Source organism: Lagenorhynchus albirostris, chromosome 16 (assembly GCF_949774975.1).
Source record: "Lagenorhynchus albirostris chromosome 16, mLagAlb1.1, whole genome shotgun sequence".
In the NCBI taxonomy this organism is placed as follows: Eukaryota; Metazoa; Chordata; class Mammalia; order Artiodactyla; family Delphinidae; genus Lagenorhynchus; species Lagenorhynchus albirostris.
Window position 1 is genome coordinate 25,457,221 of NC_083110.1, and position 19,404 is coordinate 25,476,624.

At 39.7% G+C, this 19,404-nt stretch overlaps 1 protein-coding gene across 1 annotated transcript in view; it reads right to left on the reverse strand.

Annotated features, from left to right (window-relative positions):
- USP54 (ubiquitin specific peptidase 54) overlaps positions 1-19,404 on the reverse strand; it is a 91,007-nt gene that overhangs the window by 25,863 nt on the left and 45,740 nt on the right. The window contains exons 5-15 of the mRNA XM_060125323.1: positions 17,908-18,021; positions 17,686-17,768; positions 17,157-17,262; positions 16,898-17,044; positions 15,142-15,291; positions 13,045-13,213; positions 11,473-11,643; positions 8,903-9,034; positions 8,353-8,733; positions 7,866-8,097; positions 6,581-6,714 (exon numbers count right to left, since the gene is read on the reverse strand). Coding sequence (XP_059981306.1) covers positions 6,581-6,714; positions 7,866-8,097; positions 8,353-8,733; positions 8,903-9,034; positions 11,473-11,643; positions 13,045-13,213; positions 15,142-15,291; positions 16,898-17,044; positions 17,157-17,262; positions 17,686-17,768; positions 17,908-18,021 — 1,819 coding nt within the window. The remainder of the gene's footprint in view (positions 1-6,580; positions 6,715-7,865; positions 8,098-8,352; positions 8,734-8,902; positions 9,035-11,472; positions 11,644-13,044; positions 13,214-15,141; positions 15,292-16,897; positions 17,045-17,156; positions 17,263-17,685; positions 17,769-17,907; positions 18,022-19,404) is intronic.

Below are 19,404 nucleotides of genomic sequence, written 5' to 3' on the forward strand. Positions count from 1 at the left end.
TGCAAAGAAAAAATATTAAAAACAGAAAGGGAAAAGCAAAAAATAACATACAAAGGAATCCCCATAAGGGATTTTTCAGCTGATTTTTCAGCAGAAACTCTGCAGGCCAGAAGGGAGTGGCAGGATATACTTAAAGTGATAAAAGAGAATAACCTACAACCAAGATTACCCAGCAAGGATCTCATTCAGATTCAAGGGAGAAATCAAAAGCTTTTCAGACAACCAAAAGCCAAGAGAATTCAGCACCACCAAACCAGCTTTACAACAAATGCTAAAGGAAACTTCTCTAGGCAGGAAACACAAGAGAAGAAAAAGACCCATAAAACAAACTCAAAACAATTAAGAAAATGGTAATAGGAACATACATATCGATAATAACCTTCAATGTAAATGGATTAAATGCCCCCACCAAAAGACACAGACTGGATGAATGGATACAAAAACAAGACCCATTATGAGCTGTCTACAAGAGACCCACTTCAGACTCAGGGACACATACAGACTAAAAGTGAAGGGATGGAAAAAGATATTCCATGCAAATGGAAATCAAAAGAAAGCTAGAGTAGCAATACTTGTATCAGATAAAATAGACTTTAAAAGAAAGACTGTTACAAGAGATAAGGAAGGACACTACATAATGATCAAGGGATCAATCCAAGAAGAAGATATAACAATTATAAATGTTTATGCACCCAACATAGGAGCACCTCAATACAAAAGGCAAATGCTAACAACCATGAATGGGGAAATCGACAGTAACACAATACTAGTAGGGGACTTTAACACCCCACTTACACCAATGGACAGATCATCCAAACAGAAAATAAATAAGGAAACACAAGCTTTAAATGACACAATAGACCAGATAGATTTAATTGATATTTATAGAAGATTCCACCTGAAAGTGGAAGAATACACTTTCTTCTCAAGTGCACACTGAACATTCTCCAGGATAGGTCACATCTTGGGTCACAAATCAAGCCTCGGAAAATTTAAGAAAACTGAAATCGTACCAAGCATCTTTTTTGACCACAATGCTATGAGATTGGAAATCAATTACAGAAAAAAACTGTAAAAAACACAAATACATGGAGGCTAAACAGCATGCTACTAAATAACCAAGAGATCACTGAAGAATCAAAGAAGAAATTAAAAATACATAGAAACAAATGACAATGAAAACACAATAACCCAAAACCTATGGGATACAGCAAAAGCAGTTCTAAGAGGGAAGTTTACAGCAATTCAATCTCACCTCACGAAACAAGAAAAATCTCAAATAAACAATCTAACCCTACACCTAAAGCAACTAGAGAAAGAAGAACAAAGAAAACCCAAAGTCAGTAGAAGGAAGGAAATCATAAAGATCAGAGAAGAAATAAATGAAATAGAGATGAAGAAAACAATAGCAAAGATCAATAAAACTAAAAGTTGGTTCTTTGAGAAGATAAAATTGATACACCATTAGCCAGACTCATCAAGAAAAAAGGGAAAGGATGCAGATCAATAAAATTAGAAATGAAAAAGGAAAAATCATAACTTGACACCACAGAAATACAAAGGATTATAAGAGACTACTACAAACAACTATATGCCAATAAAATGGACAACCATGAAGAAATGGACAAATTCTTGGAAAGGTACAATTTTCCAGACTGAACCAAGAAGAATTAGAAAATATAAACAGACCTATCACAAGTAATGAAATTGAAACTGTAATTAAAAATCTTCCAACAAACAAAAGTCCAGGACCAGATGTCTTCACAGGTGAATTCTATCAAACATTTAGAGAAGAGCTAATACCCATCCTTCTCAAACTCTTCCAAACAACTGCAGAGGGAGGAACACTCCCAAATTCGTTCTACAAAGCCACCATCACCCTGATACCAAAACCAGAAAAAGATATCACAATAAAAGAAAATTATAGACCAATATCACTGATGAACATAGATGCAAAAATACTGAACAAAATACTAGCAAACAGAATCCAACAACATATTAAAATGATCATCAACCATGATCAAGTGGAATTTATCCCAGGAATGCAAGGATTTTTCAATATACGCAAATCATTCAATGTGATACACCATATTAACAAATTAAGGAATAAAAACCATATGATCATCTCAATAGATGCAGAAAAAGCTTTTTACAAAATTCAACACCTATTTATGATAAAAACTCCCCAGAAAATGGGCATAGAGGGAAACTACCTCAACATAATAAAGGCCATATATGACAAACCCACAGCAAACATCATACTCATTTCCACTAAGATCAGAAACAAGACAAGGATGTCCACTCTTACCACTCTTATTCAACATAGTTTTGGAAGTCCTAGCCACAGCAATCAGAGAAGAAAAAGAAATAAAAGGAATACAAATTGGAAAAGAAGAAGTAAAACTGTCACTGTTTGCAGATGACATGATACTATACATAGAAAACCCTAAAGATGCCACCGGAAAACTACTAGAACTAATCAATGAATTTGGTAAGGTTGCAGGATACAAAATTAATGCACAGAAATCTCTGGCATTCCTATACACTAACAACGAAAAATCAGAAAGAGAAATTAAGGAAACAATCCCATTTACCACTGCAACAAAAACAATAAAATAACTAGGTATAAACCTACCTAAGGAGGCAAAAGACCTGTATGTAGAAAACTATAAAACACTGATGAAAGAAATCAAAGATGACATAAACCGATGGAGAAATACACCATGTTCTTGGATTGGAAGAATCAACATAGTGAAAATGACTATACTACCCAAAGCAATCTACAGATTCAATGCAATCTCTATCAAACTACAATGGCATTTTTCACAGAACTAGAACAAAAAATTGCACAATTTGTATGGAAGCACAAAAGACCCTGAATAGACAAAGCAATCTTGAGAAAGAAAAATGGAGTTGGAGGAATCAGGCTCCTTGACTTCAAACTATTCTACAAAGCTACAGTAATCAAGATGGTATGGTACTGGCACAAAAACAGAAATACAGATCAATGCAACAGGATACAAAGCCCAGAGATAAACCCACGCACATGTGGTCACCTAATTTATGACAAAGGAGGCAAGAAAATACAATGAAGAAAAGACAGCCTCTTCAATAAGTGGTGCTGGGAAAACTGGACAGCTACATGTAAACGAATGGAATTAGAACACTACCTAACACCATACACAAAAATAAACTCCAAATGGATTAAAGACCTAAATGTAAGACCAGACACTATAAAACTCTTACAGGAAAACACAGGAAAAACACTCTTTGACATGAACCACAGCAAGATCTTTTTTGACCGACCTCCTAGAATAATGAAACTAAAAACAAAAACAAACAAATGGGACCTAATGAAACTTAAAAGCTTTTGCACAGCAAAGGGAACCATAAACAAGATGAAAAGTCAACCCTCAGAATGGGAGAAAATATTTGCAAACGAAGCAACTGACAAAGGATTAATCTCCAAAATATACAAACAGCTCATGGAGCTCAATATCAAAAAAACAAACAACCCAATTAAAAATGCGCAGAAGACCTAAACAGACATTTCACCAAAGGAGACATACAGATGGCTGAGAGGCACATGAAAAGATGCTCAACATCACTAATTATTAGAGAAATGCAAATCAAAACTACAATGAGATATCACCTCATACCAGTCAGAATGGCCATTATCAAAAAATATAGAGGGCTTCCCTGGTGGCGCAGTGGTTGAGAGTCCAACTGCCAAAGCAGGGGACACGGGTTCGTGCCCCTGTCTGGGAAGATCCCACATGCCGCAGAGCGGCTGGGCCCGTGAGCCATGGCTGCTGAGCCTGCGCGTCCGGAGTCTGTGCTCCGCAACGGGAGAGGCCACAACAGTGAGAGGCCTGCATACCGCAAAAAAAAAAAAAAATATATATATATATATATAGAGAGAGAGAGAGAGAGAGAGAGAGAGAGAGAGAAACAATAAAGCTGGAGAGGAGGGTGTGGTGAAAAGGGAACCCTCCTGCACTGTTGGTGGAAATGCAAATTGATACAGCCACTATGGAGAACAGTATGGAGGTTCCTTAAAAAAACTAAAAATAGAACTATCATATGACCCAGCAATCCCACTACTGGGCATATACCCTGAGAAAACCATAATTCAAAAAGAGACATGTACCACAAAGTTCACTGCAGCACTATTTACTACAGTCAGGATATGGAAGCAACCTAAATGTCCATTGACAGATGAATGGATAAAGAAGATGTGACACATATATACAATGGAATATTACGCTGCCATAGAAAGAAACGAAATTGAATTATTTGTAGCGAGGTGGATGGACCTAGAGTTTGTCATACAGAGTGAAGTAAGTCAGAAAGAGAAAAACAAATACCATATGTGAACGCATGTATATGGAATCTAAAAAAATGGTACTGATGAACCTAGTAGCAGGACAGGAATAAAGACGCAGACCTACTACAGAATGGACTTGAGGATATAGGGAGGGGGAAGGGTAAGCTGGGACGAAGTGAGAGAGTGGCATGGACATATATACACTACCAAATGTAAAATAGATAGCTAGTGGGAAGCAGCAGCATAGCACAGGGAAATCAGCTCGGTGATTTGCGATGACCTAGAGAGGTAGGATAGGGAGGGTGGGAGGGAGGCTCAAAAGGGAGGGGATATGGGGATATATGTATGCATATGGCTGATTCACTTTGTTGTACAACAGAAACTAACACAGCATTGTGAAGCAATTATACCCCAATAAAGATGTATAAATAAAAAAACTTATCTATGTACTTGTACATAGAATAGAAAGCACAGAAAGAGATGTAGGAAGATACATGCCATAATGATAACAGTGGTTCCTTCAGTTTGAAGAGGCAATGGGCAAGTTACTGAATTGTTGGGCTAACATTTACTTCTGTAATGTTTTAAAAGGGTGGTCAGTGTCACCAGATAAAAAAAATAGGGTTTACTATACAAAGAGGATGGTGGGGTGTTTGGTGTGTGAGGAATTTATTCTAACTCCTTGCCAAATATCTTTTACCAGTTGAGGAATCCAGTTGGTGAATTCTATCCAGCTAATCTAGAATTAGGGCTATCAGTGAAATCATGAGACTCAGTCTTTAGTGTGCTGAAAAACTATTGGCTGTCGAAGGAAACAGAAGGGGGAACAGGCTCATGGAAGAGCACAAGTTTCTCAAAGCAATGTTAGTCAATATGAGATAAATTAAAATGTGGGAAATAAACCAAACCTATAATTTCATTAGGAAGAATGAATCTCTTCCATGGATTTCTCACTATAACCTACTCTAGCCCAGGATTTCAGAGATATCTGCTTCTACAGGCATTGTTCTGCTCTGCCAGATGTTAGCAACCTATGGCACTCACACCTAAAAGTGTTCATGCCTTTTTATTTCTGCTGCATATCACCCTTCCAGCCACCTTTAAGAACTTTCAGTGGCCATTAAGAGAACTGGTGGTCAGACTAGTAATGTTCCTGGTGTCATCTCTACAGGTTGGCACATAATATTCTGTCCTGGTCTCCCTAGTGAGCTGGCCACATATCTATATTCAGAAGCTCATTAAACCAGACCATAGTTAGGCTTCTGCCCACACACCCTACTCCCAACTGATCTAACATACAGAAAAAAAAGGGATGAAACACATCTTTCAGAGAAGGTTGATTTCTAAGTTAGACGAATGGACCCCAGAACTCCTCAGCCAACTAAACAATACTGAATACTCACCACCTTCCTTCAAGCATCACAAAAAGTCTCTATGTTCGGGAGACTACATAGTTACTACCTCAATTTTCAGCTGTGAGTAAGTAAAGGATTTATTTTACTTATTTGAATACGCACTGTAAGTATATATGTGTGCTGTGAGAAGAATGTAAAAAGGATATAAAACCTAAGACTACCTCAAATGTCTATGCTTGGTGTCTCATACCTGAAATTCCAATATCCCTTTATCTTCAGGCTTTGACTTGTTAAAATGCTAGTTTCTCTTAGAGAAAGCATACTTTAAACTATTCTCAGTCACATACATCTAGTGTAAAAGAGTTAGATCATTCCTTTAAAGCTTGTTTTGAGAAGGAGGGACAGGCACATTCAAGAAGGAAAAACAAAGCAGGGATACTAGACAGGATATAGAGGCAGGGGCAAGGGGAGTTCTGACCTGCTTATTTCCCAGTTTTGCCCATAGCCTACATGTCCCCTTTGTTATCTCAATTCATAATACTAAACAATAAAAAATCCGTTCCCACAAGAATGCCTCTATACCAAGGAAAGCCCTAGGAGTTATTCTTCTGAAGAAAGCAGGTGCTACTGATACTGTTCACCATATTTCTGTTCCTTCTTGCTCCCTCCAGGGCTCTCTCCAAGGTGGAAAGGAGCAAGCAGGCAAGCCATGATAGAGAACAACAACAAAAAAAAAAGATAAATCCAGAGATGGAGCAGATCAAACGTCTTCACATTTACATTCTGATGGAACAAAGTACAATTGTCCTCTAATTTCAAATGTGCTCAGGTTAGGCTGTTTCCCAAATAGAACTGGCAGTAAAATCCAGTTCTCCAAATCCAACGTCCTTGCGCTTACCTGAGAGGGGCTGATTCTTTGTCCAGCCACTCCTGGATACTGTGGAGTCTGCCTCCAGGATGCTACTACTGTGAGACTTTGGGATGTGACGCCAGGAAGGGGCCAACCCAGCTGATCTCTTAGCACTTGTATCCCTTCAAAACAGAAACCAGTCTAGTGAAAGCATCAGAAGGCAGATAACTAGCAACATTCCTAGGACTAAATTCCCTCCAAAAACTACAACAAAAACCCCAAACATCGAACTAATATAATTAAAATACCTGCAAAACTACTTCTGAAAATTGAAATACCGACTCGTTCCCCCATCTTATCTCACCTCATTCACATTTTGTACATCTAGCAGTGTCTGGCACAAAACTTATTTAATGAATTAATAAACAAATGCTCTCATATGGATTGGATTCCTCTTTCTTATACTTTTGTAGCATCTTCTCATGTGTAAAACTAAACAGGGTCTGATGTCAGGGAAGAGCAGTGGGAAAGTATGAGGATACAGTTATCACTCTTACAGAAGATATCACTCCTTTCAAAGCTATATACTGTTAGGAAACTTGTCTCTGAGGCAACTCAGTAAAAACAATATATGGAGATCTGAAAGTTATAAAGCAAATGGGCCCTATGGACAGGGTGCAATGACCACTATTAAACTGTCATCATTATCTTATGGAATTATGAATATCACTGGCTTCGTAAGACACAGAATCCCCAGTGATCTTAAATAAAAAAGCCTAATATAAAAGGCAAGAATAAATAAAAATTGGGTTTTCTCTCTGATTGTATAACTATGTAAGTTTTGGTTCACTAACTCATTCTTTCAATAAAAGTTATTTACTGGGCTTCCCTGGTGGCGCAGTGGTTGGGAGTCCGCCTGCCAATGCAGGGGACGCGGGTTCGTGCCCCGGTCCAGGAAGATCCCACATGCCGCGGAGTGGCTGGGCCCGTGAGCCATGGCCGCTGAGCCTGTGCGTCCGGAGCCTGTGCTCCGCAACGGGAGAGGCCACAACAGTGACAGGCCCGCATACCGCAAAAAAAAAAAAAAAAAAAAAGTTATTTACTAAACAATTATTTTATATATAATACTTTAAAAGTTGCCTCTCCTTTCTCAAATGTCTTTGCTGCTTCTCCCAGCAGAGGGTACTGTTGCCATAGAAAGTTGATCGAGCACATTTTGCTTGCCCACAAGATGGTAATAAAGTCCATCTCTTCACTTGTCTGAGTTTAAAAGCCTCTTGCTGGCTCACATTTCTGCAAGGGACAATGTAGCTATTCAAAGGCCAAACAATACCTGCAGACATTCGAGCTCTCAGGCAGGGCTGCATCCAGGCTGACAGGGCTGCTGCTGTTCCTCTCACTGCTCTCATAGCCAGATTCCATTCGCTGGATTAGGCGAGGGTGCTGCTCTAAAAGGTGACAGCCTGGCCGTAATGGGCCCCAGATCTTGTACTGGGGTCTTGGTCCGCCAGTCTTAATGTCGTAAGCAGGTGGCTTGCTTAATTCGTCTGGTGTAAATTCTTTAGCTATCTCAATGAAAGAACAAGTATGGAAAAGGAGGTAGATTTAGCATCTGCCTCAAATCAAGATATAACTAACCCTTCCCTCTAGCTACTCATTCACTGAACTCATATCCCCAAAAGGCGACCCATGAGGGTAAAATTTTTACCCTTCAAGGTAAAAATGCACCTTGCCAAGTCTACCAGAAAACCCAGGTTTTTTTAAAAATACAAAAATCAACTTTATTCAAAAGCTCAATTCTTCCCTAATTATCTCCTTACCTGAATCCTCAGAAAAGGGGCTAAGCTGCGTATAGCCAGCGTGCTTCCTTTTTTCCTTACTAAAGATACTGTCAATATTGAGAGACTCCCGTTTGGGTCTCCATGTTGGACGATACTTGCTAGAAGAACTGGATTTTGACTCACTGCTGGTACTCTCTACTTCCCAGTCACGAGAGTGTAAAGGCAGGTTCCGAGGAGGTTTTTTGTCAGTCTGGTCTCCTCCCCTCCCCCCATAGGGAGATCCTAGGTTGGTCTGAGAAACCAGGGATGGTCTGTTATGGATAATATTGCTGAATGTCTCTTTAAAATCCCTTAGCCTGTTGGTGCTGCTGGATGATTTGGAGGCATTCCTAGGAGCCTGCTTCTCTTTCAGTGTTTCTCCTAAAAACACAAAGGATGAAACAACTGTAAATGTTTAAAGTCATCACGGGCACCCAGACCCCAGAGTCAAAAAAGAATGAAAGGCCTTTGAGCAGACAGGAGAAGCCACAGTTGGAGTGTGAGTGTGACAGAGTGAGTAAAGAAAGAGAAACTATGCAGGGGGGCTTGCCTTCACTGTGGTATCCTGAGGCCTGAAGCTCATCGCCTTTCCTTCTGACCCGGCCAGAGCTCCTCTTGCGCTCTATCAGTGACCCTTTCTTGGATGGGAGTTTCTGATTACATTCACTATCAGTCAGGTGTCCTGAAAAAAACAAGGAAATGGGGGTAAGCTGGTATCTGAGACTGACCTCCATCCTTTAGAGAACCTACTCTCCCTTTGGGATTCATGGCAGTACCACAAACTTAGTGGATCGGAAGCTGTAGAGGCCAAGACTATGTGATTTAAGTGTAGCAGGAATCTCTCAATAGATAAAGGCAGAAAAGCTCAAGTATTTAGTGGGAACTTCCAAATTTACAATGTCTCCTGAGCAATTACCAATCTCGATCCCACTCATAATCCTTCCCAGTGACCCAGAAGGACACATTACTTGGTAGTTTTTAAAAGGCAAAAGTTTTAAAGATTATATAAGAATATCATGGTAGCAACACATACCGAGTGAAGTTTAATTTTTATTACATCTGGTATTATCCTAGGTGCCCCAGCCTTTGCCCACAAGAGCTCTGATCGTATATGGCTTTAAGACCCAGTTCTAAACATTCCTTAAATGTGAATCATTCCAAAGGACATCTGAACTTTGAATAATTCTCATTCCCAGCCATAACCCATGCTTTACTTTACCAAACTTGACTTCGCCCAGAGATTACACTTCATAGTTCCTCAATACTAATCACTGGGAAACCCAGGAGATATGGGCTCTTTTATGTAACTTGCCATACTTCACGCCCACAGTATGTGAATGTATAAGTGTGATCTGACAACAGCAAAGGTCAGATTCTAAAGGATATAATCATCTAAGCTGCTAGAAGCCAAAGGTGAATTAAGCAACTGAATTAAATTGGAATATAGGCTTATAGGAAATCCCCTAGGGTTCTCAAACATCTGAGAGCTAACAGAAATTTGCTTACATATGTTAGTTATGAAAATCCTTGTACATATTCAGGTATGATATGCAATGATATGGCTACATATTTTCAATTACCAACGCAATCTCTTATTGCTTTTATCTAATCATTTGCTATCTCTGGGCCCATAAGAAAGACTTATCAGTTGGAACAACGAAATCCACTAATGTAAAATCCAATGGGCATGCTCCTCCACCCCCAGCCATTCACAAACCCTTAAAATAAACCTGACTCTCCTTATTTATCCCGTGACTTGGTTTCTCCCTGTTTCACAGTTTCAGAAATACAATCTAAAAAAAATCACACTTTGCAGTAGTCACCTATGCAATAGTCATCAAAAGAAATCCAATATGAATCCAACCAAACCACTAGATCCAACTACCAATTCATAAAAAATATAGAGGAGAGAGAAACACGCTACAGTTTACCATACAGACACAATCAGCAAAACTTAAAACGTGGGAAAACTACAGCACAAACTACCTAGTTCTTCAACAATAAATAGAAAGGAAGAAACAGAGGCAAAACCTACAGATTAAAGGAAATGTAAAAGACTTATTAACCCATCACAATGTGTAGACCTCATTTAGATTCTGAGTCAAAAACAAACCAACCATTAAAAAATATGACATTTATGAGATAATAGGATATTTGAATGCTCATTGGTTAAGAAGTTATTAATTTAAAAAATGATTCTTTTAGAGATATATACTAAAATATTTATGGAAAAGGTGATATAATGTCTGGGATTTGCTTCAAAATAATCCATGAGTAGGGGAAGTGCGCAGAGGTACAGATAAAACTAGACTGACCATGAGTTATAATTATTGAAACTAGGTGATGGGTACATGAAGGGGCTGTATACTATTCTGTATGCTTTTGAATATGTTTGAAATTCTCTCTCTTTTTTTTTAAAGGGCATGCACAGGATGTAAACCACCAAACTGAAGCCATGGGATCACTAATTCCCAAGTCTCTAAGAGTATGGGCACTGTCCTATGCCTTAGGTGATGAACTTTTCATCTCAGCAGTCAGTCACTTACTGTTCTTACTTTTGTGCCCTGTAATGATTTCTTCCACTAACACAGGCACAATCTTCTGTAGATTAACAGAACAATTCAAGAATGTTCTCTGCATGGAACTCACAATAACAAACAGGCTAGCTTTCCATCCTTTTATTTCTCTGTCCTTCAGGAAGCCCAGCAAGGTGATGAGCAGGTTTCCCCATCCATAAATATGCCCCTTCTCTCAAAACCCTTCAGGGCTTTGAAACAAAGCCTGGCATGAGAAGGAAATGAGGTGCAAGACCACAAGGTTTAATGGGGCACTATGAGAATGACAGGGATCAAGAGCACAGCAGGAAAAAAGCCTTCAGAAAAAGATTTCAGAATAAATAATCACATTACAATTGTCCTTACTGATAGGCTGCTGTTGACGGGAACATCATCATTCATTCAGAAGTGAGTTGCTTTCTTTCATCCTTCTCAATTACCCAAGTTCTGTGCATTTCCCCCTTTGCATGACAAACATTTCTGACTTGCCCCAGTTTCTTTTTCTTGGGAGACCCTCTATGCAGAACTGAATCAGGCAAGCAGGGTCCACTGTATAAGTCCCTACCTGTGTCCCGACTGCTCTGAGACGTGGAATCGTTCTCCACATTATAGATGACTGTTCCCTGAGAATCAGAAGAGAAGTGACTGACCACAGACTCATGGTGGGAGTGTTTGTAGGGATAGCTCTCCGTTGAGGAATCTGTTCGAGTATCACTTGAGATGGAGGGCTCCCTCCCTGAGGGAAGGAGGAGACATGCAAAGGTGAGGAAAGAGAGGACAGTGATAGAGAGGGGGCGAAGAGCTGGATGGCAACAAAGGTTCACAAGGTAAGAACTTCCTAAACGGAAGGGTGAGAAGGATATACCAGAGCCGTTCTTCCCAACACCCAACTTCAGATAACCCAGACACACAATTCCTCCACTCCTGCCCCTACCTTGCTGAAGCCCTCCCTTTGCCTGCCATTGTGAAAAACTGTGGGGCTTTTAGAAAACCTACAGGGGGAAAAGTAGAAGAAAGGAAAAAGTTGTGAAAAGTAAGATCTACTTAGATGGCAAGTCCCAGGCCAACCTGGCACACATAACCTGTTGTTTCCCTATCCCTTGTTTCCCTATCCCATAATTTTTCTCCTATACTGCCAGAAAAGTCACTTTTAAAAATTTAAAAGCATTTTTAATATCTATGAGACATTATGGGGCAGTTATTTATACTTTGGTGTGAATTAGTTCAATTAGACTACTTTCCTCTGAACACCTAGCTGAGATAAGCACAACAGTGTAAATGGGTGTTTGACTGAAGGGAGAAGCAGCAGAGCAGGTCTGGGTGGGGCACAAGGGTGGGAAGAACATACCAAACAGGAGGGAGGTACAAAAGGGAGCGGAAAGATTCCAAGGATAAGTATCTTCTCTTTCATTATAGTCAGGGCCAGCCTTAGATCCAGAAGAGGAAAAGAACATTACTTTTTCCTCCTTTTAGGAATCAAGCCAAAACCATTAGGGTTGTATTTCTATTACAGGATGAGTTTCTGAGGGATAGCCTGAGACTTTAGTAATAAAGCTGCAACTGTTTCTACAGGAAAACATGATTTAAGTTCCAAATAACTGAATTAGAAGTGAACAGCTGATTCATAAGCTAAGGAATATTGCTACCAGACTTGGCATTTTAAAACAAAACTCTCATCCCAAACAAAATGACGAGCTTTGTAGTAACTCATATCATTTTCTGGGTCTTAACAACTCAAGTCACTGTTAAATTGCTAGTAAGAATGAGTCATCTTAGCAATATTAGAAGGTTAAATAGTGAGGTTTCCCTCACAAACTTAATACCTCATAAGTTCCTTCTAAATGAACATAATTGAACATAATTTGAACATAATTTCCTTCTCATTTTGAGAAATGAACATAATTTCATTCTCATTTTTGAAACGGGGCCAGGTGATCTAGACAATATATTCCTAAACACTGAAGGAAACAAAGCCTGACACAACTTGGGCTTCAGCATGAGTTGGCACTTCTTTCTTATTTCTGATGAATCCTCTTTCTCCAAGCTAGGTTAAGTGCTAGGCTCATGACTGTGAGACCCTACTGTCCAGTCATCACATTGGAGTGGGGAGGGAGAAGTAAAGAGCTAGGCTGCTCACCTGAATCTTCACTATCGTAGCATGTCCCGCTGTACGACTGGAACTCAACTTGGGGGGGCAGGTCCTGGGTGGACACTGGGGTACCCTGGGGGTCTGCATAAAGCAGCAGCAAAGGCTGATAATGTCCCTTGATGCATTTGGTCACCACATCCTTCCATTTGGGCCCAATCTGAACCAGAAACAACCAGAAAAAGCATGAAAATTATACTTCATATCCATAATTCAACACATATCTTTCTACTCTATTTTTCTAAAGAAAATAAAAGAGATGAAAAGACAAGAACTGGGTAAAGAAACAACAAAAGAGATCTTGGACCTAAACTTAATGAATTTTTTTTTTTTTTTTTTTAATTTTTGGCTGCGCCATGTGGCATGTAGGATCTTAGTTCCCCAACCAGGGATCAAACCCACGTCCCCTGCAGTGGAAGTGTGGACCTTCAGGGAAGTCCCAATTAATTTTTTTTTTTTTTTTTTTGCGGTACGCGGACCTCTCACTGTTGTGGCCTCTCCCATTGCGGAGCACAGGCTCTGGACGTGCAAGCTCAGCGGCCATGGCTCACGGGCCTAGCCACTCCGCAGCATATGGGAGCTTCCCAGACCGGGGCACGAACCCGTGTTGCCTGCATCGGCAGGCGGAATCTCAACCACTGCGCCACCAGGGAAGCCCCCAATGAATTTTTTGTTAAGTCTTTTTTAATGAAATCCTTTCAGAAAGCACTAAAACCCTATAAGAGATAGGAATGATGAATAAAATTACTTTTATTCCTGTGAAACATCAATTCAATTATGAATAAAAGTTCTCAAAGCTGAATATGCTATGTGAGGGGACTTCAGTTGACTTGGTGATCAATTTCTTTTCACAGACATCAAATAAAAGCCCTTGCTTGAAATTTGCATTTCTATAATTTTCTCCTAAATATTAAAATCACCTTCATGAAGCTAAAGAGCAGACAGAAACCCTCTCACAGACTTCCTGAAAATAAATGACATTCCGTCTCAGAGTTCACACAAGGCAGGACATAAAATGTCAAACTGCTTAGAATATACAGCTGAACCTCTCAGCCTTAGCTTTGTGCTGGATTCAGCGCTGCCATGGCAGTGGAAAAAAGTGGCAGAAGAGCCATGGAAACAACAATCCAATCAAATCCCCAAACTCACTCTCTTTTAAGTTTGATCCAGTCACATTCTTAGATGGTGTGTTCTTGGAGTCAGACCACTAGCACAGTGTTTATTTCATAATAGACGTTCAGTAAATTTATAACTGAATTATCATTTTAACTGAAACATTTATATACTTTTTACATACAAATCTGATTTAATATTTTATAAGGCAGGTATTATTTTTCAAATGAAAAACCTAAAGCTCAAAGAATTTACATAAGTTGCCCAAGATTACAACAGTAAAAAAGAGATGGAGAAGAGAATCAGGGAATTAACAAAGACTTTACTATTTGTAGAGGACACTACATAAGGCCCATGGGTTGGTGTAGATTATAGTCAGCAGTCTCCTAGCTGCTAATCTTATCACAAAAGGCTTCCTAACTCACACAGATCACCTAAACTACTTCAGCCACACACTCTGTGGTTTAGATAGTACCAAATTTCCAGCTTTAAATATCATTATAGCCTTATTTTCTCTACACTATCCCCAAAATACGTTAATCCGTGATAGAGTACTTCAGGGAGATAACAATCAGAGAATAATTTATAGCAGCCCTGGGACAAAGTATGACCCACTGTTAATTACAAGATTTGGAATTCTGAACTCTGTGCTAAGCTTATAACCTAATTTGAGGCATTAGATTGTTCTCGCTCAAATCAACGAATTAACACATTTTTTGAAAAGCCCTTTCAACTATAAATTCAGAATGGTTCTGAATGCTGGTGAGGTGATTCCGAGAAAATAACAGAAGATAAATTGATCCTGTCCTCAAGGAACTTGGTCTGTTGGGGAAGACAAGACTGACACTCTCATAAATTCAACAGATAGGCAGACAGACATTAAAATTATGAAAATGAAACACTGAAGACAAGTAACTGTCCACAGTTTTTTGTTCCATTCACCAAACACGTCAAGAAGGACTTGAATATTCCTACCTCCTTGACGTGAGCATCATCAAAATACATCCATTTGCGGATCTTTGTTTGGAAAAAGAATGTAGAATAATGTTTGCCGTAGTAACAGATCATTCCTACTAAGTACAGTTCAGACTGCTTGGCCCGGTCATCTGTCACTCTGAAAAACAGCTGTGGGGAAAGAGGAGAAAGGAAAGAATAGTCACATACTCAGCCCTCTCACATCATCTCTCAGCAGACTCCATCATTTCTTAATTAAGGTACTGACTTGCTTCTCCTTTTGCTAATCCATATTAATCATCAGAAATGAACATAAAAAGGCAAAATTTTAGCGAAATGTCAGAGAGATAGTGACCAAACTGGTAATGTGGTTTCTTCATAACTTTTATTTTATTTATTTATTTATTCATTCATTCATTCATTCAAATTGCAGCAAGCGGGGGCTACTCTTCGTTGCAGTGTGTGGGCTTCTCATTGCGGTGGCTTCTCTTGTTGTGGAGCATGAGCTCTAGGCGCGTGAGCTTCAGTAGTTGTGGCATGCAGGCTCCAGAGTGCAGGCTCAGTAGTTGTGGCGCACGGGCTTAGTTACTCCGCAGCATGTGGGATCTTCCTGGACCAGGGATCGAACCCGTGTCCCCTGCATTGGCAGGCGGATTCTTAACCACTGTGCCACCAGGGAAGTCCTCTTCATACCTTTTAATAATATTTTCTTCCTGGGGCCTATTCTAATATGAGCCAGGAATGTTAAAAAAACATAAAAACAAAACATTCTCAAGTTTCAAAGGTTATTTATCAGCTGGTGCCACAAATATAAATTTCCTGTTGAGACACTAAGTAGAAGGTAAGAAAGCCCTTAGGGGGAGCAATCCCACCATACTGGTTACCAACATTTCAATTCCTAGATATCTAGCACTGTCCTAGGTGTTAAGAGACATACAAAATATTTGAAGGCAAGGACTCTTGCCTTGAGGAATCTGTTTGGTTGAAAAATCAATCATAAAAATAAAGCTAGAATAGAACAGAACATGTAGGCTATAGAAATTTAGAAAAATGATCTTTAATTGTGCATAGCCTACTATGTCAGAGACTCCTTGGCAAGGAGACCTAAAGTAAGATCCCAGATGGTTCACTTATTCTCAACCATGGCTTAATGACATTAAAAAACAACAAGGGATCTCCTTAGTCACAGGACCATCCCAGAGGGAAACCAGCAGAAAGGAAACCACAGACTTTCTGACTGAAGGAAAACCCTGGCTGTACCTATAATAGGGTACGCCGCTGATAAGGTAAACAGCCCGTGTCTGAAGTCTGTTTCCACTAGAATTCTCTTCCAAGCCGCTTCATTACCTTCTCAGCAGATGTTGGTTCCTACCATGAATTTAATATTCTAGGACTCATGTCATCAACTTCTACCTTCTTCTCCTCCCATAGCAGAACTAGTCAGGACTGCTCACTTCTTTGACCTTACTACCTCCCATGGTTGAATACACTTCCCTATTCTACACTGGTATTAACTAATGATAAGTAGAGCATATGATAACTCTATTTGATTTTTAACAGTAGCTAAGCTCTGCCCATTCTGTCTTTCAAGGCCAAGATCATCCCATATCTTCCCAAAAGCCTTTGCTTTTGAGTGTACAGATACACACAATATATTTTTTCAAAACTCTTTAATATTTGTCATTTAGGATATACTTTTGTGTTCAGAGTTCACTGCCCTTGAGCAATAGTAAGTTAGAAGAACTCCAAGTAAGAGATAAAGGTAACTAACACTCACGTCACCCAGCTTAAGGCAGGTGCCCAGGCTGTGAATGACATCCTCTGCCAAGTCTGAGTGGTCCGAGTCCCATACCAGCCCAATTGTGATAATCTGTGGAGCGTTCATCAACACACGGCGAATCCGAATCCTCTCTCCACAGTTGCTCTGAAATACATATATAATGCTAGTGAAAAATGTTGCCCACTGACTCTGCCTCAATTCCACTAACCTCAGGGTTTCCCTCCCCACTCTGAACCCCACCCCTCACTTAACTCACCGGGCAGTTCCGCAGATCCCCCATGGTGCTGGCATTCTGCAGCAGCTCACCAAACATGCTTGGTGAGGGTTTTTCTCGTCTTTCCAGCATACAAATAGCCTGATTGCTTCGAGATGGGGAATTGAAGGGGGATGATGTTGGGAGTTGTACAGGGTTATAGCTAAATCATTCATGCAAATTCCTAACTCACATGTTTGACTTTCTTCCTCTGCCCACTATGCCAAAGCCCCTCATCCTGACCAGCCTCAGTACCCCACAGAGTAAGTGTGCCTGCCTGTCCCTAAATCCAAAGCTCATAGAATCCCCATTCCTCCTCCCACTCTGCTGGCCAGAACCTGAGACTAAGAAAAGGGGACAGATGGGAGAGGAAAGAAGGAAAACAAGGTTATTTTTAAATTACTGTTCTGAGTTCCTACAATACAGCAAATACTCAGCAATAAGGATACAAGCTATTTGGGTACCTTCAGTTAAAACCCAGTCAACTGAAGGACTGCCTAAGTATACAAACAGAGAACCCTATAAGACTCACCAAAGGGAAGTAGTGGAGATATAATGCACCATCTGGATGAAAGGCAGCGGATCAGAAGTGGCGCCACAGCTAGTACATACACACTAAGCCCAGGGAGAAAAAAGCAAAACCAGCAGCCACAGTCATTAACTGTTTTGGCACCCATTTGACATCCTACATCCTAGGATAAAGTGTTCTTGAAGAAAAGGTCTAAGAAGTGATGGGAATAGAAATAAGGTTCACCTGCTCAAACAACGTCATTGCAAATTTCTGGTGGGAGATGCAGTGTTGGGCAGTGCATATGTCCTCTTTGGTTTCATCAGCAATGTGGAAGTGAATCCGCATCAGGAGGTTTTCCTAATAGGGAAGGACAAAAAGCAGTACGTAGACAAAAGTACAAATTTGTTGGCAGTTTACTCAGAGAAACAGCAATCCTCCTTGAAGGGAGGAATACCTCTGATTTTTTTTTTTAATTTTTAATTTGAAATAATTATAAATTCACAGAAAGTTTCAAAAAAATTATACAGGAGCTCTATGTACCCTTCACCCAGTTTCCTCCACAGGTGACATGTTACTTAACTATAATACAATATCCAAACCAGCAAATGGACATCAATAAAATCCACAGAGTTTATTCAGATTTCACCAGTTTTACATGCATTCATTTGTGTGTATGTGTAGCTCCATGCAATTTTATCACATGTATAGTCGTGTAAACACTCCCACAATTAAGATATAAAACTCTTTCATCACCACAAAGCTCCCTTCTGCTATTCCTTTAACACTGTACCCACTCAATTCCAAACCTAACCCTTAGCAACCACTAACATGTTGTCCCATCTCTATAATTTTATTATTTCAAGAATGTTAAATAAATGAGATCATATAGTACATAACCTATTGATAGTGCGTTTTTCACTCATCATTACTCCCTTTAGATCATTCAACTTGTTGAATACATAAATCAACAGTTCATTCCTTTTTATTGCTGCACAGTATTCCCTGATATAGAAGTACCCCAATTTGTTTCACCATCTACCCATTAAAAGCATCTGGGCTTTTTTACTTTGGGGCTATCACAAATAAAGCTTCTCTGAACATTCACGTACAGGTTTTTGTATGAACATATGTTTTCATCTCTCTGGGATTCACGTACAGGAATCTAACTGCTGAATCATATGGTAGTTTGCAAGTTTAGTTTTTTAAGAAACTGCCAGTGTTTTCCAGAGTGGTATACCATTGTTCATTCCTACCAGCAATAAATCAGTGATCCAGTTTCTCAGGGGCACCCCTGATTTGGGCCTATATTTTACCCTATAATAGGATATATATCACTCAGATTGTTTAATGGTTGCATAGAGTCTTTTGAAGGTTGATGAATAGAACCCAGAGTTGAGAAGAGTTAGGGTCCTCTACTAAAAGTCACTGGGAGCAAAGTAGCCATGTACATAGCACATCACACTTGTGCTAAGGACTCAGCTATTCCCTGTTTAATTATCTTTACTATGCAGGAGCTCTCAAACTGTGGTCCCCAGACCGGCAGCATCAGTGTTAGCATCTCCTAGGAACTTGTTAAGAGATATTCTTGGGACCCATTCCAGACATACTGAAACAGAAACTCAAGGGAGTTGAGCCCAGAAATTTGTATTTTAATGGGCCTTGTCTCCTCTGAAGGTGAGAGCTACTGTTCTGTGCGATGGCAAGCACAAAACTACCCTAAGCCTGAAGGAAAAAGAATAA